At 37.3% G+C, this 24403-nt stretch overlaps 1 protein-coding gene across 6 annotated transcripts in view; it reads right to left on the reverse strand.

Annotated features, from left to right (window-relative positions):
* The window catches only part of ATG7 (autophagy related 7), a 122602-nt gene that overhangs the window by 24099 nt on the left and 74100 nt on the right, over positions 1 to 24403 (reverse strand). The window contains exon 19 of one of the 6 annotated variants that reach the window (XM_055804947.1): positions 8842 to 8902. The exons of the other annotated variants lie outside the window; for them this stretch is intronic. Within the exon in view, the coding sequence (XP_055660922.1) occupies positions 8888 to 8902 (15 nt within the window). The 3' untranslated portion in view covers positions 8842 to 8887. The remainder of the gene's footprint in view (positions 1 to 8841; positions 8903 to 24403) is intronic. 6 annotated transcript variants of the gene reach the window in all.

The raw sequence follows: 24403 nt of genomic DNA on the forward strand, positions 1-24403 counted from the left end.
GAAGTAGAATTTGTGAGTAAGCTCCAAACTACTAAAGACAGCAATTTCATTTCGGAGGGGACTCAAAACAGGATATTAAAAGCAGGAACTATTTTCTTCATTGCCCCTCTGCACAATTAATATAATGATCCACGACCTAGTTCCGCTGTAAAGATGAAACAAAGTTTTCCTTAATCTTCAAAGTCATGAGCTGTTTCTTCCACTGATAAGACTATGTAGTCAACAAAACTTGGCATAGCCAACCTTTATAAATTGTCCCAGATATATACAGCTATAACTGAAAGAATAAGCTCGTTTAGAATTGTGATTTTTATGAATCAGCACTCTATCAGTGCGCTCTTCAGATAAGGCAAGCTTTGAAGAAATAGGAAGAATCTTCCTAGTCACATATATTTCACCTAAATGAATGATTTTCTTTAAAAAAGGGATTCCTTCCTTCTACAAGACAGAAGATCAGTTCAGTAATTCCCTTCAGTTACTCTATCCAACAAGAAAGTAACAGAAGAAAACCCCATATTTTTAAGTTTATTTTGCTCAACTTTGATTTAAACTAACTTTTAGCATTGAACATAAAGGTTTACCATGGAATTCAGGGAGAAAACAGCATAGAAACTTCACCATGTTAGATACTGCTGTAACTTCTTAGTAAAGTATTTTCTCTCTGTTCCAGCGAGTAATCAGCTGTGGAATCAGAAAACAACACTCCTCTGAGTAGCACATACAGAAAGAATAAAAGGCATTGGGCACAAGTTGTAAAAAGATACATTCTGCCTGGACCTAAGGAAAAATTGTCAAGTGACAGTGGTTAAGCACTGGGACAAGCCGCCCCCAGGTTCAGCCCTGCACTGAGGAGGAAGGTGGATGTGACGACCTCCAGAGCTCCCTTCCAGTCACAATCTTCTACAAATCTGTAATTTATGGAATAACTGGTAGTTAGGTATTATAATTTCAGTTGTATTAACATTATTATGTTACTCAGATGACTTAATATTCATTATGACAACTAAAGCCTCTAACAGGTTTAACATCTTAAATGAATCTTATTTAAAGACTTATTTGTTGGTGGGACTTGGGGGGATTGCCGAGGGAAAGAGGGGATGGCATTTCTTTTTCATGTGCTGCTCAGCATGGGGAAGTTCCATTTCCGGCTGAAAAATGCAGGTAACAAAGTCTTAACCAAACAGAATCAAATTATTTTCATACAGAACAAATAATCAATACTTATTAAAAATACATGCTTTATGAGTCTTCTTTGAAAAGTCATGGAACTGTTTTCTAGTTCAAAAGGTTTCTGAAAGACTAAATGATTTCTGCCACAGTCAGATGGGGTCATTTCCTGCTAACCTGGTATCTAAATATTGTTCCTCTGGGTGACTTTGGTGATGTAAGGAAGTGGCTGCTCATGGGAACTTTTGTATTCCTTTGTCTTTGTAGTAATACAGCTCAATTAAAAATTTAACAGCACAAAAAGTTCCATAACTGTAACCAGTAACACTAAGGGATTGAAAAAAACCCCAGCCTGTTAACAATCATATCTCAGGTTTGGATCTGTATGCTTCATTTTCTGTGATGGTTTCTTTGAAGAGCGTTCAATACTTTAAACTCACGAGCTTCAGAAAATGTCTGTAATTACCCAGTAAGACACGAGACTGCTCTGAGAGTAGGAAGCCTAAAGGGAACAGGTCTGCCACGGAGAAAAGACTCTATGCATCTGGTTCGTCAGCCTACCTCAGCAGATAAATGACTCCGCCGCCGCTCTCAGGACAGCGGAGGTTGTTCCCACTGGAAGCCAACCTTCAGGGGCAGCACCCAGCCCAATCACACCCCGATAACAACTTCCCACTGGGCCAATACCCTATTTCAGCATGATAAGCTTAATCTTATTTCTCTCAGAGCTTTTATTAGTGACTTCCCCATTCCTTGTCTTATTTAATTCAATGGCAAAAAGCTCTCCCTGACATCAGTTACACAGCGTCAGTCCTCGGCTCCATCTGCATCCTGGGGTATCACTCGAGCTCTAAACTATACATTCATGAGCCTCCGTATTAAAGCAAAATTCTGAGAAGAGACTCTCAGATTCTTTTTGTGAGTCATGATGACACAAAACCTGTTGTGGTCATGAATAAACATTGATGGCTTTTCTTACTTTTGTTTGCATACAAAGCAAGGTTTACTTTTTTGGCTTTAAGTACTGCTTCCAGGGAATTACAAAAACTAGAAAAATCCAAAGACTGGAAGTGTTTCCATTTATGCAGCGATTAAGGTGTTCCTTGAAAAGTTAAAATTCTTGAGTAAACCCTAAAATGAAGAAAACCCAAACAGCTAAAATATTTTTGCACAAATTGAAAAACTCCTCTACCAGTTGGGAACAAGCTGGAACTTGCACGGGGCCCTGCACACACTGGCAAACATCTTAATTGTTCTGAGCAGACAAAGTCTGTTTAGTCATGTCTGCTGAAGAGGGGAGGATATTACAACACATCTGCGCAGCCTGTTTCCACATAGGTCAACCAGTTCTCCAGGCTCGTTTTTAAACCCCCTTCCTCCAGCCAGAGCACACGCATACGGACACCACTGCACAGGTTGGCCATACACCTGGCTAACGGACAAGTAATCTTTTAATAGAAGCTCACAAATAAGCAATCAGAGAAACAATCTCGGCGTCCTAGTAGGCATGCAGTGCCAACACACACTAATGTCTGGGAGGGATTTTGTAAGAGTCTAAGTATGCCTCAGTGAAATTTCAAAACAAGCACATTCAAAGTGTCAGTGCCCACTGAGGATAGCAATAATATATTTAAAACACACAGGGAACCACAGCATGGCAAATAGGACAGGCAGCAGCTGAAACTGGTCAATGAATTCACATTGCTTTTTCATTTATAAAAGGATGTGGCAGGTAAGAGGACAGATACTCTAGTAAATTTTTTCAGTCCATATTCCAGAAGAGCCAAAAGCTATTCACCTACAGAACATGTTGCATGAGAGACAGAGATATTCAGAAACAGCACTAAGGTGGACCTCACGTAAACCAGATGTGCAAGAAGTAAGGGCAGTTTTGGGCTCTACAAAGACCCAAACATTGTTTTCCTGCTTTGGCAGTGTTACTTCAATTTTCAATGCACACGCTCTCTTTTAGCTGTATTGCATTATTGGAAGGAAGAGTTTTAAGATGTATCTATAGGCTGATTAGGAAACAACATGTGAAATGCCAGTTTGTGAAGAGAAGCTTCATGATGTGGGTCAATCTTGCTCCACAAGACTGTGCTAAGGTCCAGACAACCAGCAAAACATTAAACTAAACCATATACAAATTAGCATACAAATCTTACTGTGCTTGGCTCGCTCTGTCTCATTTAGGGCATGGTATGGCTCACAGAACCCAAAGGTATATTGATTCTGTTCCGTACAGAGAAGGGCCAGTGTGGAACCATGAGGAAATGTTTTATTTGTATGGAAAAAAAACTCCTTTCAGCTTAATTTTGCATTCTGGAGAATTTTCAGCCTTGCAGGTGATAAAGACAGCATCGAGTGGCAGCTTAAATTATTTATACATACTTAAACAAAATCTGAACTAATACATACAAATAAATTTAGTAAATAGTTTAAATTATTTTAAATTCCAACCTTTCAGAACAGAAAATTATGCCTAGGCTTTATGTCTCATTAGATAACTGAGTAGGATTTGGTCTTCACAAGTCAAAAAAATTATAAGACCAGGTTCAACAAAAGGAATTATGTATCTCCACTGATGTCTCCAAGCTGCAGTCAAGTTTTAATCTGGGGCAGCGATAACATCAGTGACATTAGCTTAGAAACAACTCTGTCTGCTTTATTTAAAGCAGCCAATCAAAAAGGGATTTATCTCTAGACTAGCACTCTTCCTACTCCAATATAAAATGAAATTCATATCGAGACCAAGTACACAGCTGGGCAGACACATTGCATTATTTCATTATGGGGATTTTTTTTTTAATTATAGCATTGCTGCTAACAAGAAGTAGTGAAAAAAACAACAAATCACTCAAAAGGCAGAACAAGTTCCAAGTTATTCCAGTTATAAAAGTTCACGCACAAAGATTAGAAGTACCATAAAAACTTGCGGAAAATTATGCAGTGAGTCAAGGTTTATTAAAAGACAATGGGGAATGGAATAATTATTGCATTTTTTCATGCTTGTAAACTGGACTTAAAAAACATTAGATGAGTGGGACAATGTAGCAAAGGTGATACAGTTATGTTCCTTGACTTATATAGCATGGCATGCTTGTATTACTAAAGGCAACCGCTGTTACTTTGAGAAAATGGTGGTGTCACCTTGATTCATAAACCACACCAAAAAGGCAGACTAGATGCATCTCAAAAAAGGGCAGCAGCTAAATGGATGAAATCAAGCAGCAATGAGACCGAAGAATAAATGTATTTAGGCTGTCTGATTATTGGTGATGGCTCTATGAAAAATGAGTTAAAGGAGATTTATGAGAAGTGTTTCATAGAAACCGAGATGAAAAAAGTATTAACTGGGGTTCTAATATCACTACAGACTGGAAGCATAAAAGAAAGGTGCCAGAAAGCTGACAGCAGTGGTGGTGAGAGTTCAAAAGAAGAGAGATAACAAGTAAAATGATTTTTAAGACAAGCCAAAAGTTAGGTCACAAGAAGCATGGATGGGGAGACATCAAAAAGCTTAGGGTGAATAACAATATAAAGGACAAAGAGGTGCTAGAATAAAAGAATTCCTTCAGAAGAAACACAGGTAAAACAATGGACAAAGCAGACACGGTCTGCAGAGGCAGTGCTGTATGGGACTTAATAAAAGAGAAAACCCCGGACATGAAAAGGTATCAGTGACACATATGCCCTGATAGAAAGCAGGCTTCAGTATTGACGCTACATTTGCCTGAAGATTATTTTTTTTTTCTTTGGAAGTGTCAAAGCAACAATCCAGACTAACCTGTTTAAGAAATATGGAATAAAATTATTTTTGAAGTTTAAGAACCAGATTACACAATATAGGTGTCTCCTGACAGCTCTGATCATAACAAACCATTTTTGTTTTTTAAGGATCGATGGCAACGAGCTAGTTACCATCAAACAGCCTGGAACTCAGCTGACTCAGTATGGACAGACCAAGAGTTGTCATTATGATAAATAATGCTTCAGAGCTGGTTACTGAAGTCATATTCCCAAGGGCTGTACAATGGGAATTCCAGCCTCCCTCTGAACCTAGTCCTTTAAAATTGCTTTGTCTGTTTTGGCCCTAGGCTGCATATTAGAAATGATAAAAGTAGTTCTTTCATACTCAAAGCAAGACAGTTCGATTGCCAGTGTCAACATGACAAAGTGCTTATGGCTATAGGAGGCGGGGGGAGCAAAACTGGGGGGCGCACGGTATGTGCGATGGGGAAAGCTCTGTAGCTAACTCCAGGCAAGTAAGAACAGAATTTCTCTCTCCAGTGGAAGCCCAGACTTATCCCACCGTATTTTTTACCCTCTCTATGTTGACTAGACTTAGAATTGTTGCTCTGGCAGCAATTACAGATCAAATTCATTATAATTATTCCTCCAACATAAAGATGAAGAAATGTCCCTGGAAACAATTCTATGTTCTTTGATATACATTCAGTGCTTATTTAATCAGTCTTTTCTTTTTTCATAAACAGTGAAAAGAAACAACCAACAAAGAAATAAAAGACGACAATTTCTTGAGACAAAACCAAAACGCTACGCTTTATGCTGGCCTACACATATAAAGCAAGGAGATTTTTTTCTCCCACAAAGTTAGAGTCAACAGATGTTCAGTTTCAGAAGCAGAATACTGGTTTTTGACAGCATATAAATTTGAAATGGGGACAGACAGACCTGCAAGCCCGACAGACTGTAGAGGCTTATCACAGTACCTAAGAGCATCCAAATTACACCCGAATAAGACTTAATATAATATAATAATATAATATAATATAATAAACTCATGACAAAGATGCACATAACTGTTCACCAAAAGCCAGAACAGAAAGTCTAAACAGTAACTTCATCTTGAAGATTTATTCCACTGCCTCAGAATTTGTAATTTGTCTGTAATTGGAGACATTGTTCAGATCTGTAGAGAGCATGCTTCAGCAATTTGCAAAATTCAAAGGGAGTTCACAATACTGCAACGTCAATTTGAATTTTTAAGAGTTTTGGCTCATGCCGTCATTAATTTTTTTATGAACAGAAAATGCTCAAACAAATACAGTCAAAATATACTCAAGAAAAATCCACATAACACTGATTTTAAAATTAGATACTTTATATTTATATGATGTGCATACACTTATGGAACATGGCAAAAATGTTCTGACATAGTACAACGCCTGAAACAAGGCTGTGAATGCAAAACCAGTAAGTGAGCTTGATGAGCCCCTTAAGATATTACATAGCATGCAGTAATCTTAAATTTTCTTTAGTTTATGTACAGTAAGCTTTCACATACTTTATTTATAAACTCTTATTTGGCAATTTCAATTACTTTATTTCCTAGTGCTTCTCCTTTTTTGGACAACTGTTTCTTCACACATTTTGCCCCAAGGCAAATCAGCTGTCTTCCCAGCTGAATGAAATTCCCTTCTCTAGCTCCAAGAAAAAAACATTCTGTTTTGTTGGTTTGTTTAACCAGAGAGAAGCTAGCCTTCAAAAAGCAGAAACCCTTACCTATAACCTGGGTCTTCGGATGCTAAGAACATTCTCCCCACAAATACCTGTATATTCCCACTTAGAAATGCATAAAACCAAGCTTGTCTACCACCGGTTATTGAGTCTGTCTTAACTATCTTTACTAACATTAGCCGTTCTCCTAAACATCGTGTAATAAAAAGAGGTAATTACTGGAGCTAAGTTCTGTTACACAAATAGCTTTCAATTAACCATACCAGGGTTTCTGGGGGGAAAAAAAAAACAACCAAAACAAACCCAAAACAACAAAAACACCAAACAAACCCACAACCACACACACACCCCCAAATAACCCCAAAACCAACAACAAAAAAAGCAAAACCAAAACACCACCCCAGGGATGTTCTTACATCTTGACTACCGCTGATGACAGTAAGATGTTGCCATCAGTAAGCTGAGACACAGTAGCTAACTTGGAGTGTTTAAATTCGTTAGTACCTCGTAAAGTTAAACGGCAGGCTCAGCCTCATGTTACATGTCACTGCAAATATTGGACGGTCTTCAAAAGACACTGTCCTACTCCCCTCTTCTGCACTGCATCTAGCAATCACATAACTACGCGTGAACTGTCAGCAGAAAGTAAAATCATTAAAATTGGCGTTATATGTAACTAATTTTCTTCAGTGCTCATTGGTATTAAAGAGCTATGTTATAGTAGTGCCCCAGGACTCCTGTCATGATGTCATCCTTTGCGAAGACATTTTCAAGCTCACCAGGACTCTGTTCCTTGGGTTCAGGCTGCAGTCTAAGCCCTGTGCGCTGCCTACGGATGGAACCGGTGCCCTGACAAAGCCTCCCCCGTACCGGCTGTCCTTTTGGCTACCCACCTTCCTGCAAACAAAATCTTTTGGCCTATTCATTGATACACCTCTACATTCGGAGTATTTTGAGTAGAGTACCAACCAATAAAGCGTCAGCTATCTGTGATCGTCTCATCAAGTCATGATTCTTATATGGTTAATTTCTTACAGATACCATATATTAACCAAGTTGTGAACAGTAGCGTGAAGAAGCAAGAATAATGATCTTCTAAAGCAGAGCAACTGAAAAAAACCCAGGTACACGGCTTGGCGTAATGCAGGAAAATTATGTTTACACTAGAAAATTGTAAATGGCTATAGCTGCCATCACCTACTCAGAAGAGGAAGCGAGACACAGGAGGGGATAGGAGATGTGGAGAATCTGGAAGGAGGAAGTTAATAAAGAGCTCTACTTACGCAGGGTTTTTTCATCCAAAATTCTCCAGAAAATTTATTACAGCCAATAGTCTTAAGGCAAATGAAAAGCACCCAAAGCTGTCTGGAATACGATAAGCGTCAAAGTACAAACAACAAAACAGTTTTCATAAAATCATCCATCTCTTTCCATCAAATCAAACCATCTCTGAGCTCACATCCCTCATTTAGGCCTGACCACTTACTTCTCTCCAACCATGATAAATTTAAACTCCGGCTGCAGCTTGGGTGAGATGTAGACTTTGGCATAGCAATCAGCCCAACGCGCTCTCTCCTTGCTCACTCTTGCCTACTGATGCGGATTAGCAGGCTCTTAGGGATGGCCAATGTAACCGTTCACGGATTTGCAGTGTGAAATGACTTAGGAAAGTGACCTACCTTTGAAGAACAATCAGAATCTAAAACCAGTTCCCAACAGAAAAAAAAAAAGGGAAATGGTAATGACTGGATGACAGTGAAGCCAAGGTGAAACTATTCAGTGTCAAAGTAAGTGATTCAGCTTCAGTCACCTTAAATTTTGCATGCAAATGTTCTATGTCAAAAGATTCCTTTGCTTTTCCAGCTATGTCAGTAAACCCAATACAAGATACTACCTTCTCTACAGACCTTGCTCTGCTTATTCCTTAGGCTGCCACTGCTATATGATCACTACCTAACAGTTCCACATCTCAAACTCAAGACTGAGAATCAACACAATTCAAAAAGATAGAAGCAATCAATAATTTGGACAACCAGAACACACCAAAGGAGTTTGCTAGTTGAATGCAAGCTGCTAGTACTTTATGGCTTAACAATATGCCCAGTGAGAGACAACATCTAGCATGAGGCCGCCATCCCCAAGCCAACAACTACGCGCCCTCAGCGCCGACGTGAATGAAGAAGACTCGCTTACCCAGCTGCCACTGCCCTTCAGGTCCTTACTTCTGTCTTTCAAACAATCACACATGACCCTCCTGTTTATCAGATAAAATCAGAATGTGTCTTTTTGTGACTAGATCTTAATTCTCTTTGAAGTTAACTGGAATTTTGGCATTTATTTAAACGATGAAGGATCAGATCCCAAAGTGTTTGTTCAGCAGTTTTGGAAGAATGCCAGTCTTAATAAAATCAATTGAAACACATTTTAAAGACATAGCCAATCAAAATATTTTCAGACTCATAGACTCATCTCAGTATTTGGCATAACTTTTTGGCTGAAATGCACCTTGGTAGAGGTAATACAGCGCTGCAACATGTTCTACAGATTTCATTATACAATATTCTTGTTAATGCAAGCATTTGAATCAGAAGCTTGTAAAGACTTAGCAGTACTGAGATACTATTCACATCTTCTCTCATCTTCACTAATGGAATAATGTCTTTGATAAATCTGGCACATCAAGATTTTAATCCTACTGTTGGAAGAAGTTCATGAACTTACCAAGGTTTTCCCCTTGAGAAAAGAATCCTTTTCAAGATAAGCAACAATATTTAGTTTTCAAAAATTAATTCTAGTGCTTCAATGAAAAACAAGGTAAAAAAAAAAATGTCAAGGGTATTATTATCACTACTTTCCAAAAGTACTAAGTAATAACTAAAGTGGAAAATAAGACTTTTTTTCCACCGTGGCTTGTTATCCCCGTGTTCTTATATTTTCAGTACACAATATACTACGATAATTTGCTACTTTCAGTTTCTTAGAATTACAGACAGAATTAGAAGTCGAGGTGTAAGGATACCTGAAGGCTTCCAGGAAGAAGAGAAAAGGTAGCAACCATTGCTTATACATATACAATCTGATGCATTTGCAGGGTGCATAGGTGAAGAGATTAACTGAAAGCAGAATCTTAGTGCAACCATTTCATAGTTCTGAGAAATCTTGCATGGACATGTTTTTAAAAGATTAATAAAATCCAGCATTCCTTGTAATCTTGTTTATATTTTGTGGTATTATTTACATGCATGAAGTCTCCTGAATTTCAATTTCTACAGTCTTTTGAAAGCTGAAAGTATACTATAAATACCCATTTCCACATCTTGCTGTCTCCATTACAGGCACAAAGACAAGCACAAATTCTCTACTCTTAATATTTAATTAAACTTCAAATCTCCTTACCATTATGACAAGGCTTTTTATTTGAGAACTAAGCAAAACCAATTTTTTCCTTAAAACACTAGATTAAAATCAAGTTGTCAGAGGTATAAACTGCTCTGAAAATAAAGTAAAAAAAAAAAAAAGAAGAAAAAAAAAAAAGGACTTACATTTGTAAACTGATGGTTAGCAAGAAATCAGTGAATAATATTCGACATTCTGAAAAGCTACAGGGATGGCTCTGTTAATAAGGAATTGCTAACTTAAAATAACAACTGTGTTTATCCCATCTAAGAATACTTAGACTTAACTTGGTTAACAGCCAGTCACACAGCAACAACCACCAAATATTCTATGTTGAGATATCAACAATATAGGTATGTTACATTTCTATATAATTTTGAAACATATTTTTGTGTCTACTTCTAACAATGCTAAATACATGAATATTTTAATTGGTTGTAAAATTTGCATATATATTATAAAAAACATAACGCTGTTTTTGTGGGGAGCAAAAGAACTCTGGTTTTAATTACTGTATCACAATTAAATTACCTAATGTACATAAGTTCTGCAAAGTCTTGGAAACAATAGTGGGTGGTGTTTCCTGGAATAGGGCAATATGTCTTATGACTGGGAAGGAACACACACCACCTCATTTTAATGTTAAGTTGCACAGTTCAATCCACACAGGCAAGAACTAAGAACAGGAAACAGAGGGACTTCTTGTCAGGGTAACTATTCAGAGAATGGAAAAGTTAATTTAGTAGCCCAAGGCAGATAGTTAAGAGTAGCTGAAGTCAATTATATTTGTTTCTACAAAATACTGTATCTATCGCTAGGTTAAGCAAGAGCACAGAAAACATAAATAACTGATTTTAACACTGGTTTTATGATTTACATATTTCAAGAGTACACAATGCAATACTGCAAGACATTGTGAAAATCAGTTTGGAAAATTAAGACTCTTTCACTATTTTACTTGATTACAAAAAAGTTACAGTACTTAAATTGATGTAGGCATATGTACTGCATTTAGATACACAACCCGGTTATCAAATACAAGCCTGCCAAATAAACTGAAAGCCATTTCATACTGAGACACAAAAAACTAATGTGCTAGAACACATTATCTGTGCTTTTCTTTTACTCTTTTGTATATGATTTAAAAACCTACAGCTTAAACAAGACCTGCTACAGTTTACAACTAATTGTATTTTTTAAAGCTTCATTCTCAGTTAATTTAGAAAAACTAAGCTAATCAATATTCTATTATCAGCAGGCAGAGCTAGAACAGTTTTCATTTACTTATGTTGTGAGACTCAAAAATGTTCCCAAATCATTCATAAATTTGATTGTTCAACACTGCATAGGATCATACTAAACTTTCAAATAATGCTGTACATTAATCACTTTGAAGATAAATGTAAATTGTCACATTTTCAATCAGTACACCAACTAGTACCATGAATTCAAAAGTTAATTCATTAGAACAGACCACTTTCAAAACAGAAGTGTGTTATAAACACCTGAAGTTTTTACTGCAGCTGTAGACATTACATTACAAACTTTTTATCAGCTTCTCAACACAGTCTAATAATTATTTGTTTTAAAGTGTATGAATTCCCTTGCACATAATTTGTATGAAAAACAGGTTATATAGATCACAATGGAGCTCACGAAATGATGCAACTACTGAGCTCACCAAACTGCTATCATTCAGTCAAGATACTCTCCTTGCTCCGTCTTAAAAATCGCAGAAGTTGAGGTGGTTTTCAAACTGATCAAGGGAGGCTTGAACCTCATTACTCCATATGTAAGTCAATAGCAAAACTCCCTTTTGCTTCCTTGTAAAATTTTTCAACTTGTTCAAGACTGGTTTTGTATGTTTATTACTAAACATGCTTTCAACATAGTTTAGACTTGTTCAACACAGTTATAAGCTACATTGCGTCTAAAGGCAGAAAGTAACCTGTGAACATGGCCTCTAAATCCAACAATAATGTGGCCTAGCACAATTATTTTTAAGGTAAATTGTTGCAAAACCTAGGTTTATGGTACATAGTTATTAACTTAAATAAAAATTGATGACAAGTGTGAGAAGAAGGGTTATGGTCAGCTCTGCTTCCAAAAATTTAGGCACTGGGCAGTCCGACCATGCCCAAACATGTATTGGACTGAGGCTTAATATATTCTATTAAAGAGTAAATGCAAGAATTATAAAAATTCCTGGTCTCTTCCTAGCAGTAGAAACCACTAGAATTGGGACCATAAATTACTTCACCAGAGAGGAAGACAGAGATGGGAACAACATTGCTCAGTAGGATTTTTATTTATTTATTTATTTTTATGTTTGGAACAGCAATTATTTTCCAAAACTGCTTGTCTCGGTAAAACAGAAACAGCAGCTTTGCTACACGTGAAAAGTGTCTGTCAGACCACAGATAGCTCTAATAATTATCAAGCTGAAGTTTAGCAAAAAGTAAGTTGGGGTTTTTCTGCATGTGTCAACACAATCCCCAATTTCAAGAGTATTCATGAATAATTGATGCAGGTGACAATACTTGTCTTCTAACATAATGACCTGTATTTAAAAACAAGCAAGTTAGAAAGTTTCTGAATGTTTAGCCATCTGCAAAATTAGGTCTTGTTTCTACTGCAGCAAAATCATTTACCTTTCCCTGCCATCAACTCCATTCAAAACCATGATTTAAAGTTTTCAGATTATTTTTGTAAGAATAGTATTAAAAAAATCAATAAGCAATATAATCAAGGGCAACTCGTATTTCTGCTAACTAAAAAGTACGCCTAAATGCTTAAGCTCAATATCGAGATTTTGGTGTAGTTCAAGTCTTGTGATTAAAACTTTCAGAAGTGCAAGCTTAGTAAAATACAAGAACTGAGCACAATGAGGGATTTATGCCTGGTATGTGTTTGTCTCCAAGAATTACTATACTTTTGCTTAGAATTATAGAAAAAATTAAGTTAGGGACACCTGGAGGTCATTTACTGTGACCCCCACACCAAGCAGGGTCAAGGCAAGCAGGCTCAGGCCTTGCCCAGTTAAAATCTGAGGATCTCCAAGAACAAAGATCCCTCAACCTCTTCCTGTCCCTGGTCCAGTATCTGACCACCCTCAGGATAAAAAGACAACCAAAAAACCACCAACAAAAACCTGCTCAAAAAACCCACTGAAAAAGCACACAGTCTTTTTTCTTGCACCAAATCAGAACCTCCCATGCTCCAGCTGTGCTGTCCCCATGTGCTTTCTGGAACAATCCGGCTCCGTTTTCCCTGTGCACTGCCCCAGGGTCCTTGAAGAGAGCAAGAAGCTGTTAACACACACACCACCACCACCACCCCCCAAAGGAAGAGCACTGCTGTCAGGCAGGCAGACCTGCTGGAGCAGCAGAGCAGGCAGAACTGGCTCTCCTCCAGTCAATCCCACACAGCTCCCAGGCTCCTGAGCAGTCTATTGGCATCTGTGAAATAACAGAATCTCTCTTAGGGTCTCATTTACTCAAGTATCACTAAAACAATTTGCATGCAGCTGTAAAGGGAATGCACGTCATTTTAAAGTATCTCCTCAGCCCCGGACCACTGTCACCGTCTTTGCTCTCCAGTGAACTATTCCCACTTACAAAGAACCGGTGGCAAGCTCTGCAACTCCTTTTGACACATCAAGAAACAAATCAAGGCTAAAAGCATGAACATTTACCCCTTGCATATAAATACCCAGATGTTAGCTGTAACACCACGCACCCTGGGGAGGCCTGTCAGTTGTCTACTTGACTACTGTGAAATTAAATACTGTATGTGTAAACTAACAGTAAATAACTAATGACTTTGTGTCCTCCAGTTTAAATTCACCCTTTTGCTTCCCCACATTTGACACTGTTGCATGCTTAGAAAGACAGAAATATTGTGTTGCAAGTGCAGCACCCCCTAACAGGTTTGGGGGTTTATTTAAAAAAAAAAAAACATTAAAACAGACACAAGTGTGAAAATGTGGAATGTGATCACTTTTAAAACCAAACCTATTCATCAGGATTCTACGGCAAGTTCTCTCAGAATGAAGAGCTCTCTGCACTGGTAATTTAAAGTAAAAATCTTGCCACTTCACCACATTCCTGTTGAACAGACCACAGTCAAGACTATTGCTCTGTAAAATTACAGATGTTTACAGCTAAAGGTTTTTTTTCTTCACAACAGCAGAATAATTTTTGTTCAGCTCCACTCAAAGGAAGCCTGTATCACTTAAAATCAGAGCTGTTTTGCAGTGTCCCTTTTCTTTAAGTTAACCTTGATCTTAATTAGAAACCAGGTTTCAATACCTGTTCAAAGATGTGACTTCCCTATAAACAACACCATAGTGAACACTATAGTAAATGAAACAATGGACAGGTGTAATCTTACATTTTGACTAGGAGGAGAAATGCAGTCAAAACAAAGAGTTAAGAGTTTGTTTTATTTAGTTAAGACTAACAATTTCAAACAAGGGAAGACACACTCTCAATTTAAGATTATTTTCCTCCAAGCAGGAAAACAACAGTATCTTTAAGGCCAAATGACATTTGATGGATTGTTTTGCTCCAAATATTAAAATATCCAACACATGTATCAGGAATATCCCTGAAAAGACAACCTGCACACAGTAAAGACCTATTCCCTGATTGCTAAATAACTTTATATTTAAGACAACTAAAACAAAGACAGCATGAAAGCATAAATACTTCCAAAATCCAGCAATTACTGAGCCTTTTCAAAGAAGTTTTTATCTCTTAATTTTCAAAACACCACATACAACAGAGGTTTGAGTTTCCATGTGCAAATATATTCTAATATACTAGACTTTGGTCAGCATCTTATATAATTCCAAGGTTTGTATTTGCACGCAGCCAGAGAAGTATCTCTGCAGCTGTCTGGATGCAAAATAAAAACCACCTCTCCAACAAAGAATTCCATTTTTATACCACGTTCACAAGGACCATACTACCCCTGCTACAATTCTGATTCACAGGCAATTAGCTAATTAACTAAAAAGCCAAAACAAACCAGAACAAGCCTTGATCACATCCTGGCCATCTAGCATTGCACACCTAGAAACACATGGTGGAAAAGAAAGCGGAGGAGGGAGGGAAGCATTAGCTTTAAAATTCGCTTGGATGCCGATCCAACACCATGGCTTCTCTGGGAACACCACCCAGAAACATCTATGAACATTTTTCATAACTTAACGGCAAGTCTTGCAAATAAGTTTACTTTCCAGTTGTATGCCCTTACATGGTTCATTTTTTTAAATTGCTTTCTTATGACTCTTATGCACCCGTGAAAACCAAGACAAGCAAGCGCTACTGTTTCGTCGGAGAGCTCGAAGACATCTGTGAAGGCAAGCCAAATCCCTCCTCTTTTCTCTCTTATTCAAGTATTTGATGAATAATAACATCAGCACTCAGAAAATGCTAAGTCCCTTATATCAACCAACCACTCAGAGGGCAAGATAACCTGCTGCTTTCAGGCTTAGTTTATTTGCCTAACATTTCTAAAGACTCAGAATACATTGTTTAAATCATGATACAATGCTCTACAAACATGAGGCTCTATCAGTTTGGCTGAAGTATTAACAACAAACTCTCCCTTCAAATAACAGGAGCCCTACATATTAGCATAGTTTAGGAGCTAAGTGCATAGAAAAGCCACTGTCCCAATTTGTACTTAGTGTTATTTTTAACCCACAGTTCAAAATATCTGAAGATGACCATTTTAATACATTGGAATGAAATTTGACTGTTGAACAGAGAAAAATAGATTTAAGCCACTTCCAATACAACTTTTGTATTTTTGATCTTTTAAATCCCTTCCTTAGCAACAAAACCCAACAAAACATAAATACAAAGTTAATTTATTACCTACATCTTCATTGCCTAAGTTTCTTCTTTTCTCTGTCAGCTAAACGTGACAGAGTTCCAGAAGAAACATTATTAGTCAGTGGCCTAAAGGAGAAGGGGCAATACAGGGGTCCCATTTGCTGAAGGTGTAATTGTTTTTATTTATTTTCCCTCTCTCTGTGAAGAGGGGAATGTGAGAACACCATGAAACCAATTACACTTGAGACATGATAACTGATGAAGTGCCAAGAATAAGACAATGTAATCAGGAATCAAATTTTGTCATACCTGTGTACTTGTTTGTTAAGACAGAATTTATCTTATTTTCCCAAGAGAAGCTACTGAGGATAGCTGGGAAAAGTCTCCTACACCAGCAAGAGCTTTCAAGAAGTGAATATGTGAGTTTCTGTCAAAATCCAATTACATTAATTATAAACTAATTTATAATCCAAAGTTGTTGACTGGCACTGAGTAACTTTAAGGATTTAAGATCTCAGAGATGATCACTGCATGTGAGAATTCTGAGAGATATTGAGAAATACGCCAGAGGCTTCGCTTCTCAAATTAATCCTTCATCTCCCAGAATACACAATAGTACTGTAAGCATTATATAAATACTTCAGATGTAATCTATTCTAATTCCCTTCCCATTTCAACAGAGAAAATCATATGGTGCTGTATTTTGTAAAGATATGAAAAAAAAAAATTGTATAGTTTTAAATTATTGAAAACACAGCCCTTAAAATGGGACAGTGACCTCACAGTAACTACACTAACTGTAACTTAATGACATAAAAGAGGAATACCACTAAATACTGTTAAATTCTAATTTAAACATTGGAATTTTAATACAAATACCTAAATTAAATAGAAATAACAGGAACAGGGAAACCCGTCTGCACTATCGAAAGAACTGCAGGAATAAATTAGCATTACAGTTAGAGCCACGAAAAGACTGTGCCTAAAAACCTGCCTTTATTATCAATGCACCACAATAGTAAAGCTTGAATGAACACTCTTCAGATAGCCCCTCAGCAATTCCTTCTAAGAGAAAAGGGCTTGTGGTAAAAGGCTTTGTGCAAAAGACCCTCCAAAACAACACAATATTTGCAGAGGAGTGACCTGAACATAATTTGATTAGCAACAAGATCCCATACGTTAGTATGAAAACATTCCTGCTATTTGCTAAAATTATAGATTGACATACAGATTTCAGAACTAAAATGAACCAAAGTATTATTTAATTCACCATGAATTTTTGTTATGTTATTGTCAGAATGTAACTGCCCATGTCAAATGAAGTATGTATGCATTTATAATCAGGCACAGAAACAGGGCGATGATGCAAATTAACTCATTGGAATAATACATCTCTTTTTGCTGGACTATAGAAATAAATTGTAAAAGAACGCATGCCCAGCTAAGAACATGCAGTTTCGATGTCAAGACATTTTTTGTTTGGTAACTGAAACTATCACAGAGGAAATAAAAATCTACATTCAGTTTTGCTTCACTTTTTTTTTTTTAAACAAGGTTTTGCTTTATTTCTTGCCTTCCCCTTTCCCCCGTGCCATTAGCACGTTATGTGCTTGACAACTTGAGTGTCTTAAGTTATTCTGTGAAAGCAGTCAGGCAAATACATGACAAAAATATCTTCAACTGTATCCTCAAGTTATAATAGTTGGGGGAAAATAAAAATAGTTGATTTCAGCGTTGCAACAGTGCAGCAGTATCCTTGGAAACCATAGTGCAGCATCAAAGAACACTCCACATGACAGCAAAGAATCAGATAAACAACATGCACACAGGCCGAAGAGGTAAGAGCTGTAGTTCACTTTTTCACTTCAAATTGCCCTGCAATTATGTCATAACAGATCTACTATAATTAAGACTATAATAAATTAAATATATATAATTACCTCTAGCTTTATATATATAAAAATATAATAAATAAAAAAATATTAAAACTGTAAGAACACAGTTTTGGTATATGCTATATTAAAATCACTTGTAATGCAAAAATCCACTCACAGACATGGCACTGAGAATATTGATGTAGCCTTAATGAAAGTTAGCACAGAAGAGCAAGGCAGCTGCATTTAAACCAATGGCAAGTTATCATACTGCCAGTCAACAGTACATCATTACATCCATACCTACCATAACATCCTTTCCCTGAGAAAGTTGCTGGGTGTCAGATACATACTCTGAGTCATTTATGATTTGATTCAGTTTGTACTCAAAATAATCACAAATTTTCAGCGTGGGGTCAAATTCTTAATGAGGTTCAAAAAGATTAAAGAGCCCAGTCTTCAATCACACTAGGTCAACTATGTAAGACAAGGAAAATATTTTATTTTTCAAATCATAATCTACTGAAGAAAAGCTGAGAAGTATAAAAAGACATAAATACTAAGAGCACAACAACCCACCAGCAAGGCAAATGCAAATGATGAAATAAATCACCTTGTAGAAAATAATCTTCAAGGAAAAGCAAAGGCACTGATTTAAACCATTTCTGTTTGCTTTATTGCCTACAAGTAGTTCCTATGTAATAATCTTTACACACATAAACCGAGAAAAAATGAAAGCGAACTAAATTTAATTTTTTATATAATTCACAAAATTACAAAAATTGGTAACATAAAATACATGTTAATATTATTAAATATTCTAACTGGTTAAACATATCAAGATGTGATGGCTGAGCTTTAGTGCCTTCCTGTTAACCTCCCTGTTAGCCAGGAGTGATTATGTATGACTAGAATATTTGGAAAAATTCAGCATAACACTGTAAGATGCCTCACCTGTTTCTAACGTCTTCATCTCACCCTGGGAATTACCGTTTTCCATTTCATTCCCAACTGTGTTGTCTGTTAGTCAAAATTTAAAAACTGAAAGCGTTACGAAAGGAATTTTCCCAACCTGTGCTGAGGTAGACTGTCACTCCAATTTAATTGATACCTACCCATTTTAAACAGCCTGTGCGTGGAACAAAGCGCTCCCATTAAATGCTCTCCTCATAATGTGAGCTCAAGAGCCCCCACATTTCGCAGGGGTGTGCTTTCAGAGCTGGCTAGCTGAGGGGCCTGTCCCAACCTGGTTTCTTTCCCCAACACCCTCCCTTCTAACATACGTCTAGCAAGAGACTTGTCATCCTCTGAACTCTTTCTCTTAGGAGGTTTAACTCTATGGAATATGTACGGAGAAGAGGTTTTGGGGTTTCGTCTTTATCAGTTTGGTTGCATCCTAAGTCTTGTTTCAGAAATCCAGAATCCCAGTCCACCTTGTACAGAACATTAATGAACTGAAATCGAACGTCTGGTCCGAAGAGCTTTGCTAAGAGACATATAGACAAAAATTAGGAAGACATGAGAAACAGGTAATTTGCCCAGTGTTGTAGCACAGACTTTACCACTGAGCCCACTGCCTACACTTTTCTCAAAAGTTAACTCACATGTCTTTACTGTGTATTTTAAGTACTGCTGTAAACAAAAGGAACCTCCCCCTGCCCTCCACTAATACCCCTTAAAACTACCACTAAGTGAGGAGGGTTAGGAAAGAGGAGAGAGGCGGTCTTGCCACCGTTACTTCAAATACCAAAGGCACACTAATTCTCAGTTTACAAGAGTCCAAGCAGCCTTGCATGGGCCACAGTGAAGCAAAGCCATGCCAGTTTTTACTGAAATGGAACTACTTGTAGCCAGTTTTTCTCACAGTTGTAACGGGTAATGCTCTGGTTATTGACTATGGTGTCATATAGGCAACTTCCCTTCAAATCTAAATCCTTTACGGGTCTGACATGCTCGCTCAGCCACTTGGGATGAAAGCCTACTGTGAAGTTACACTGGAGTTCCAGCCGACTAAATAAGAACCTTTCTACTCTCCTCCATAAGAGGGAACTGATAAACATCTGGTCTTTGGAAATTACTTTGTGATGTTTGGATTTTCTACCAGCAAACTACTCTCACACACTGTGGTATATCACCACATGACACTGTACTTTTCCAAGAAAAACCTAGTAAAATGAAAATACTTCATTACCATGAACTCTTGTTTCTTAAAAGTTACATAATTACTCTGCAATCTCTTATAAGATCTTATTTATTTTAGTTTTAATTATTCACTTCAATGAAAGGATTATTTCATAAAATGAATCTTTTCACTTTAAAAAGGACAAGTCTTTTTTTCTGCACTGTATATATTTTGTTTACCACTTGCCAAACTGTTATTTCACATATGTGAAAAGAAAGCTGGACTGAATACATATGAAATAAACCATTGGCAAAGGAAGTGCAAGGGCTTGCCATTGAGAAGATTAGATTCACAAGAAACGCCTTTTACTTTTTCCAAAATCAACACACACATTAAAAAAACCAACAAACCAACTAGTAAAAAGAAAAAGCAAAGATCTTTATAAAAAGAGAAGGAATTTTTCAGGTAACTCTGAATTTCCAGGTTACTTAAATTAACCTCAAAAGACTTGCATGTTTCAATAGTATGTTCACTAGAACACTAAGGCTCACTACACCGAGTAAAGCAGAAAATTATTAAGCACCGGTTTTATTCAAGTCCATGTTCCCCACGTGTTTAGCAAGACTGAAAACTCTGATTACATCATCAATTCCAATTAGATTTTGTGAAAACAGCACTTAAATTCTGCAGCTTTCATTAATTTTTATTCCATCTTGCTCAGTCCATAGCCTTAAACATAATCTATCTCAGTCCGTAAGGCACATTGTGTTTCCTTAATTTGAGAGATCAAGAGAAAGAATATATTAAAAAACAAAGTTCTGGTATATACATGCACTGTATGTATAATTGACTGCAGACTAAGGGTCAATTTCCAGGCAGGAACTGGTTGCACACGCAGTGTTTGCATCCCTCTAGTTCTCAGCTGTGATAGAAAATTGTTTTCAGCCAAACACAGACTTGTAAAATTTTAAATGAAATTATTTCATTAAGCAGCTTCATCTCACCAAACTGCACAGATTCAGTTCCCAGAAAAGTCTTCTAGGTGCAGATTTTCTAAACGGAATCTCAAAGATGGACTGTTAGCAGATAGGGCAGACACAAGTTAGGAGAAAAAAGTATTGCAAAGATGCTACATAACTTCACTGTTCTAAAGAAAGATTTTATAAAGTTTACTATAGTTATCAGTATATGCTTTAAATTATCAGTAACATACCACTGTAAGAATCAGATTAAATTATACCATCAGCTATTTCATGCTATTCCTTGTTCATAACATTTCAACTATGCAGCTAAGTTTACATTTCTTTCAACTCTGCAACAGCCTAAACACAAAAGTAAATGAAACACACACCTATGAAATACTAGTTTCTAAAATAATTTTAAAGCCAGTAATGTTCTGAAAAATTTTCAAAGCTTTAACAGGTGAAAAAACAATGACAGTGAGATTGAACTCCCTGACAAAAACCATACAAGGGCAGAAACAAAACCTGGATAGGATTCAAGGATCCCCGATTGTTCCTTTTCTGCTCGAAATGCACATTCCTTTCTAAACCCAAAACAAAAATAAAAGATGTGAGAAGATTTATGACAAGTGAAGCTGTCCTTTTATCCCCATCACAACCACAAATTTTGGTTGAAACGTAGTTATGCAGAAAGTCACACTTCCACAGCATAGCACAAAATACTGTCAGATTAGAGTGCTTAAATGTCTTATTAGCAGAAATTGTTGTATTTCAACTGTTTTTTCCTCACTCTTAGTAGCTCTCAGAAGATCCTAGCAGGTATAAACATGCTCTCTTTTAATTTTAACTGCTGTGACTGATTCCCAGTTTCAGCAAATTATAATCAAGTACCCACTGCGCATAACAATCATTTAATGGCCGAAAAACCATAATAAAGAAAGCTTTAATGAAGAAAGCTGGAAACTTGCCAGAATTTTATGGCAGTGCACTCCAAAAGAAAGAGTTACAATCTGTATTTAAGATTAAGAGAACCTTTTAATCCAGATGGCCAGAATTAAACAAGGCAATGCAGGGAAATTTTGATCAAAAGCTGGTACAACATGAAAGTACCAAAATTCCCCCAGTAAACCACTGCTAATTATTTCAAACAGAGGTTGCATGTTCATTTTGTATAGTGAAGAACTTTGAGGAAAATACAATATGAATGTGTTCCTTTCTCTGTGATATCTACTCACGTTATGACTAAAGTACGGACCACTTTAGCAGCAAGAAATCTGTTTTCACGTCATTTATTGTGGGGAAATATTTGGACAGTTAAATAATAAAATTTTAAAGGAGTTTGCAAAATTAACGACAAATTATTTCAGATTATTATACACACAGTTTTAAGATACAGCTGAGTAAACTACAGGTGCTGCAACAGAAACTTGAAAAGGTCCTTAGTTTCAGTATTGAGTTATTAATACAGACAACATCCAAGTTTCAGTTTGCTGTCTTCTCCTTTAAATTCACTTGGAACTGCTGACATGTGACTTTGTAATATTGGCTTTCCCCAACTCATCTCCCAGTCAGCAACAGAGGATGTGGGATTTCCTATTTCGCATAAGCCCCACTGTGAAGGTCCTGCTCATCGTCAGATTTGTCACCAGATGGGTGCAAACAGGTCGCTCACTGTATGGCTCCTGATAGCGTCACCCTCGATGAGCTGGGATCGTATCATCTGGTATCGAGGGTATTTATAGCCAGTAAATTGTTGCATATTTCTAAATCCCTTAAAAAGTAAAAATACGGGGGATTTAAATAGAGCAATATAGCAGTAAGAGATTTTTGTTTTTAATGACCCTCTTTCTGCTTCTGTGAGGTTTATACAAACACCAGGGGGAAAGTACGCATAGGAGAGGATTTCTCAGCTCCTCTATAATAAAAAAATTCTTATCTTCTGCAGGTCTTTTTACGCTCATGAAATAAAACCCCTGTAATATTCATTAATGAATAAGAAATCACAGAGCCCAGTCAAGCCTGAACTCCCACAAAACCCAGCAACATTTCACTCTCCTAAAAACACCTAACAAGAGCCCACTTTGTACGCCGACCTATTCTTACTCTGACGTTTACGCTCATTTTTCGTTCTGTGGAGGCCAAGCCAGTGCTGAATCAGGACACAAATCGCTCTGTCACAGACAGGAGTCAGGAACACCGATTCAGACCAAAACATAAGGAATCCTTGTGAAGATCTTTGTAACACAGACAGCAGGCAAATCCCAGTGTCTAGTATTGCTTCACACAGCCTTGTTCCGTTCCTCAGCCCCGGGAGCATCAGAGCATACCCTGTCATTCCTGCACTCTTGGTGCTATCCCTGTGTTGTTCTGGAGAACTGAGAAGTGATCTGGTTTTTCACAGACTGACTTTTTGCTCTTGCTTAAGATAGTTTTAATTGGCAGAAGGCTCACCGTATCTTTGGTTTGTATTTTTTCCATTTTATAGTTTTCTGACAGCAGTAACCTTTGAAAGCCTGCCAGTCTTCCTTAAATGAAAAAGAACCTGCAAAATCTGATCAGTTTGGCTCTGCACTGCTGTCCGTATTTACGCTTTATACTCCTGCTGTTCATGTGCAGATACAGAAAGCAACTTCAGTTATCTCTGTTAACACAGCTCCTGCTCCCAGCCACAGAACAAGGTCTACTTGCATGCCCGGGGCAGCACAGCACTGCCGTGTTTCTGGAGTTCTCAGTTCTGCCTAACAGATTGAAGGAGTTGAGAAGAACTTGTGAGAACATCAGTGGTGTAGACAGGTTTGACAGAAGAGTGGAAACTAAGGCTGAGACATTTGTCTGAAATCCCAGGTAACAGGTTCATACTCGCTGTGTAACGTTTTGCCATTTCTAAATGTTATAATTTTCCCTGTGAGCTCACGCAGGGTTAACAAAACATTATTGACATATATCGAAATCAGCAAAAATATTGCAGCACCTGAACATGATCTGAATTAAAATATGTACTTCTGGTGATAACAGGATCTCCTGGATTATTTGCAGATGGAGCAGTAGAAAGTAAATCTTACCCAAAAGCAACAATGAGAGCTTTGACGGGCATGCAACTGATAGCTCCTTGGGGCAATGACCAATCCAATGATGTTAATGCCCCCTCAAGCCTAATTTTTCAAACAAAACTCTTCTGCTATATCAATCACATCAAGGTTTCTGCTGCACAAGAGCTGCTGCTGTCACATTAATGGTTCACTGGTTTGTTATGCCAGTAAAGTACGCACTGGTGCTTGCAATGGTTTACACACAGGGCAGGGAAAGCCAATACCAACCTAACTATTATTATGGTTGACTATTCGTCACAAACAGCCCTGAAAGCAGCAAGAAAAACAAACCAAAGCAAAATCACATATGAAATTCATTAATGAAAAATACAGAAGGAAAAACTGGTTGAGGAAAAAAGATCAAAATTGCCAAAACAATTGCAAAACGCAAAAAGAAGTCAAAAGACAGCAGCTAGCCTACATAACTGAACTATTCTGGCTCTTTTTTCCAGAATCCAGGGAAATTAAT

The sequence above is a fragment of the Falco peregrinus genome, chromosome 5 (assembly GCF_023634155.1).
Source record: "Falco peregrinus isolate bFalPer1 chromosome 5, bFalPer1.pri, whole genome shotgun sequence".
Classification (NCBI taxonomy): Eukaryota; Metazoa; Chordata; class Aves; order Falconiformes; family Falconidae; genus Falco; species Falco peregrinus.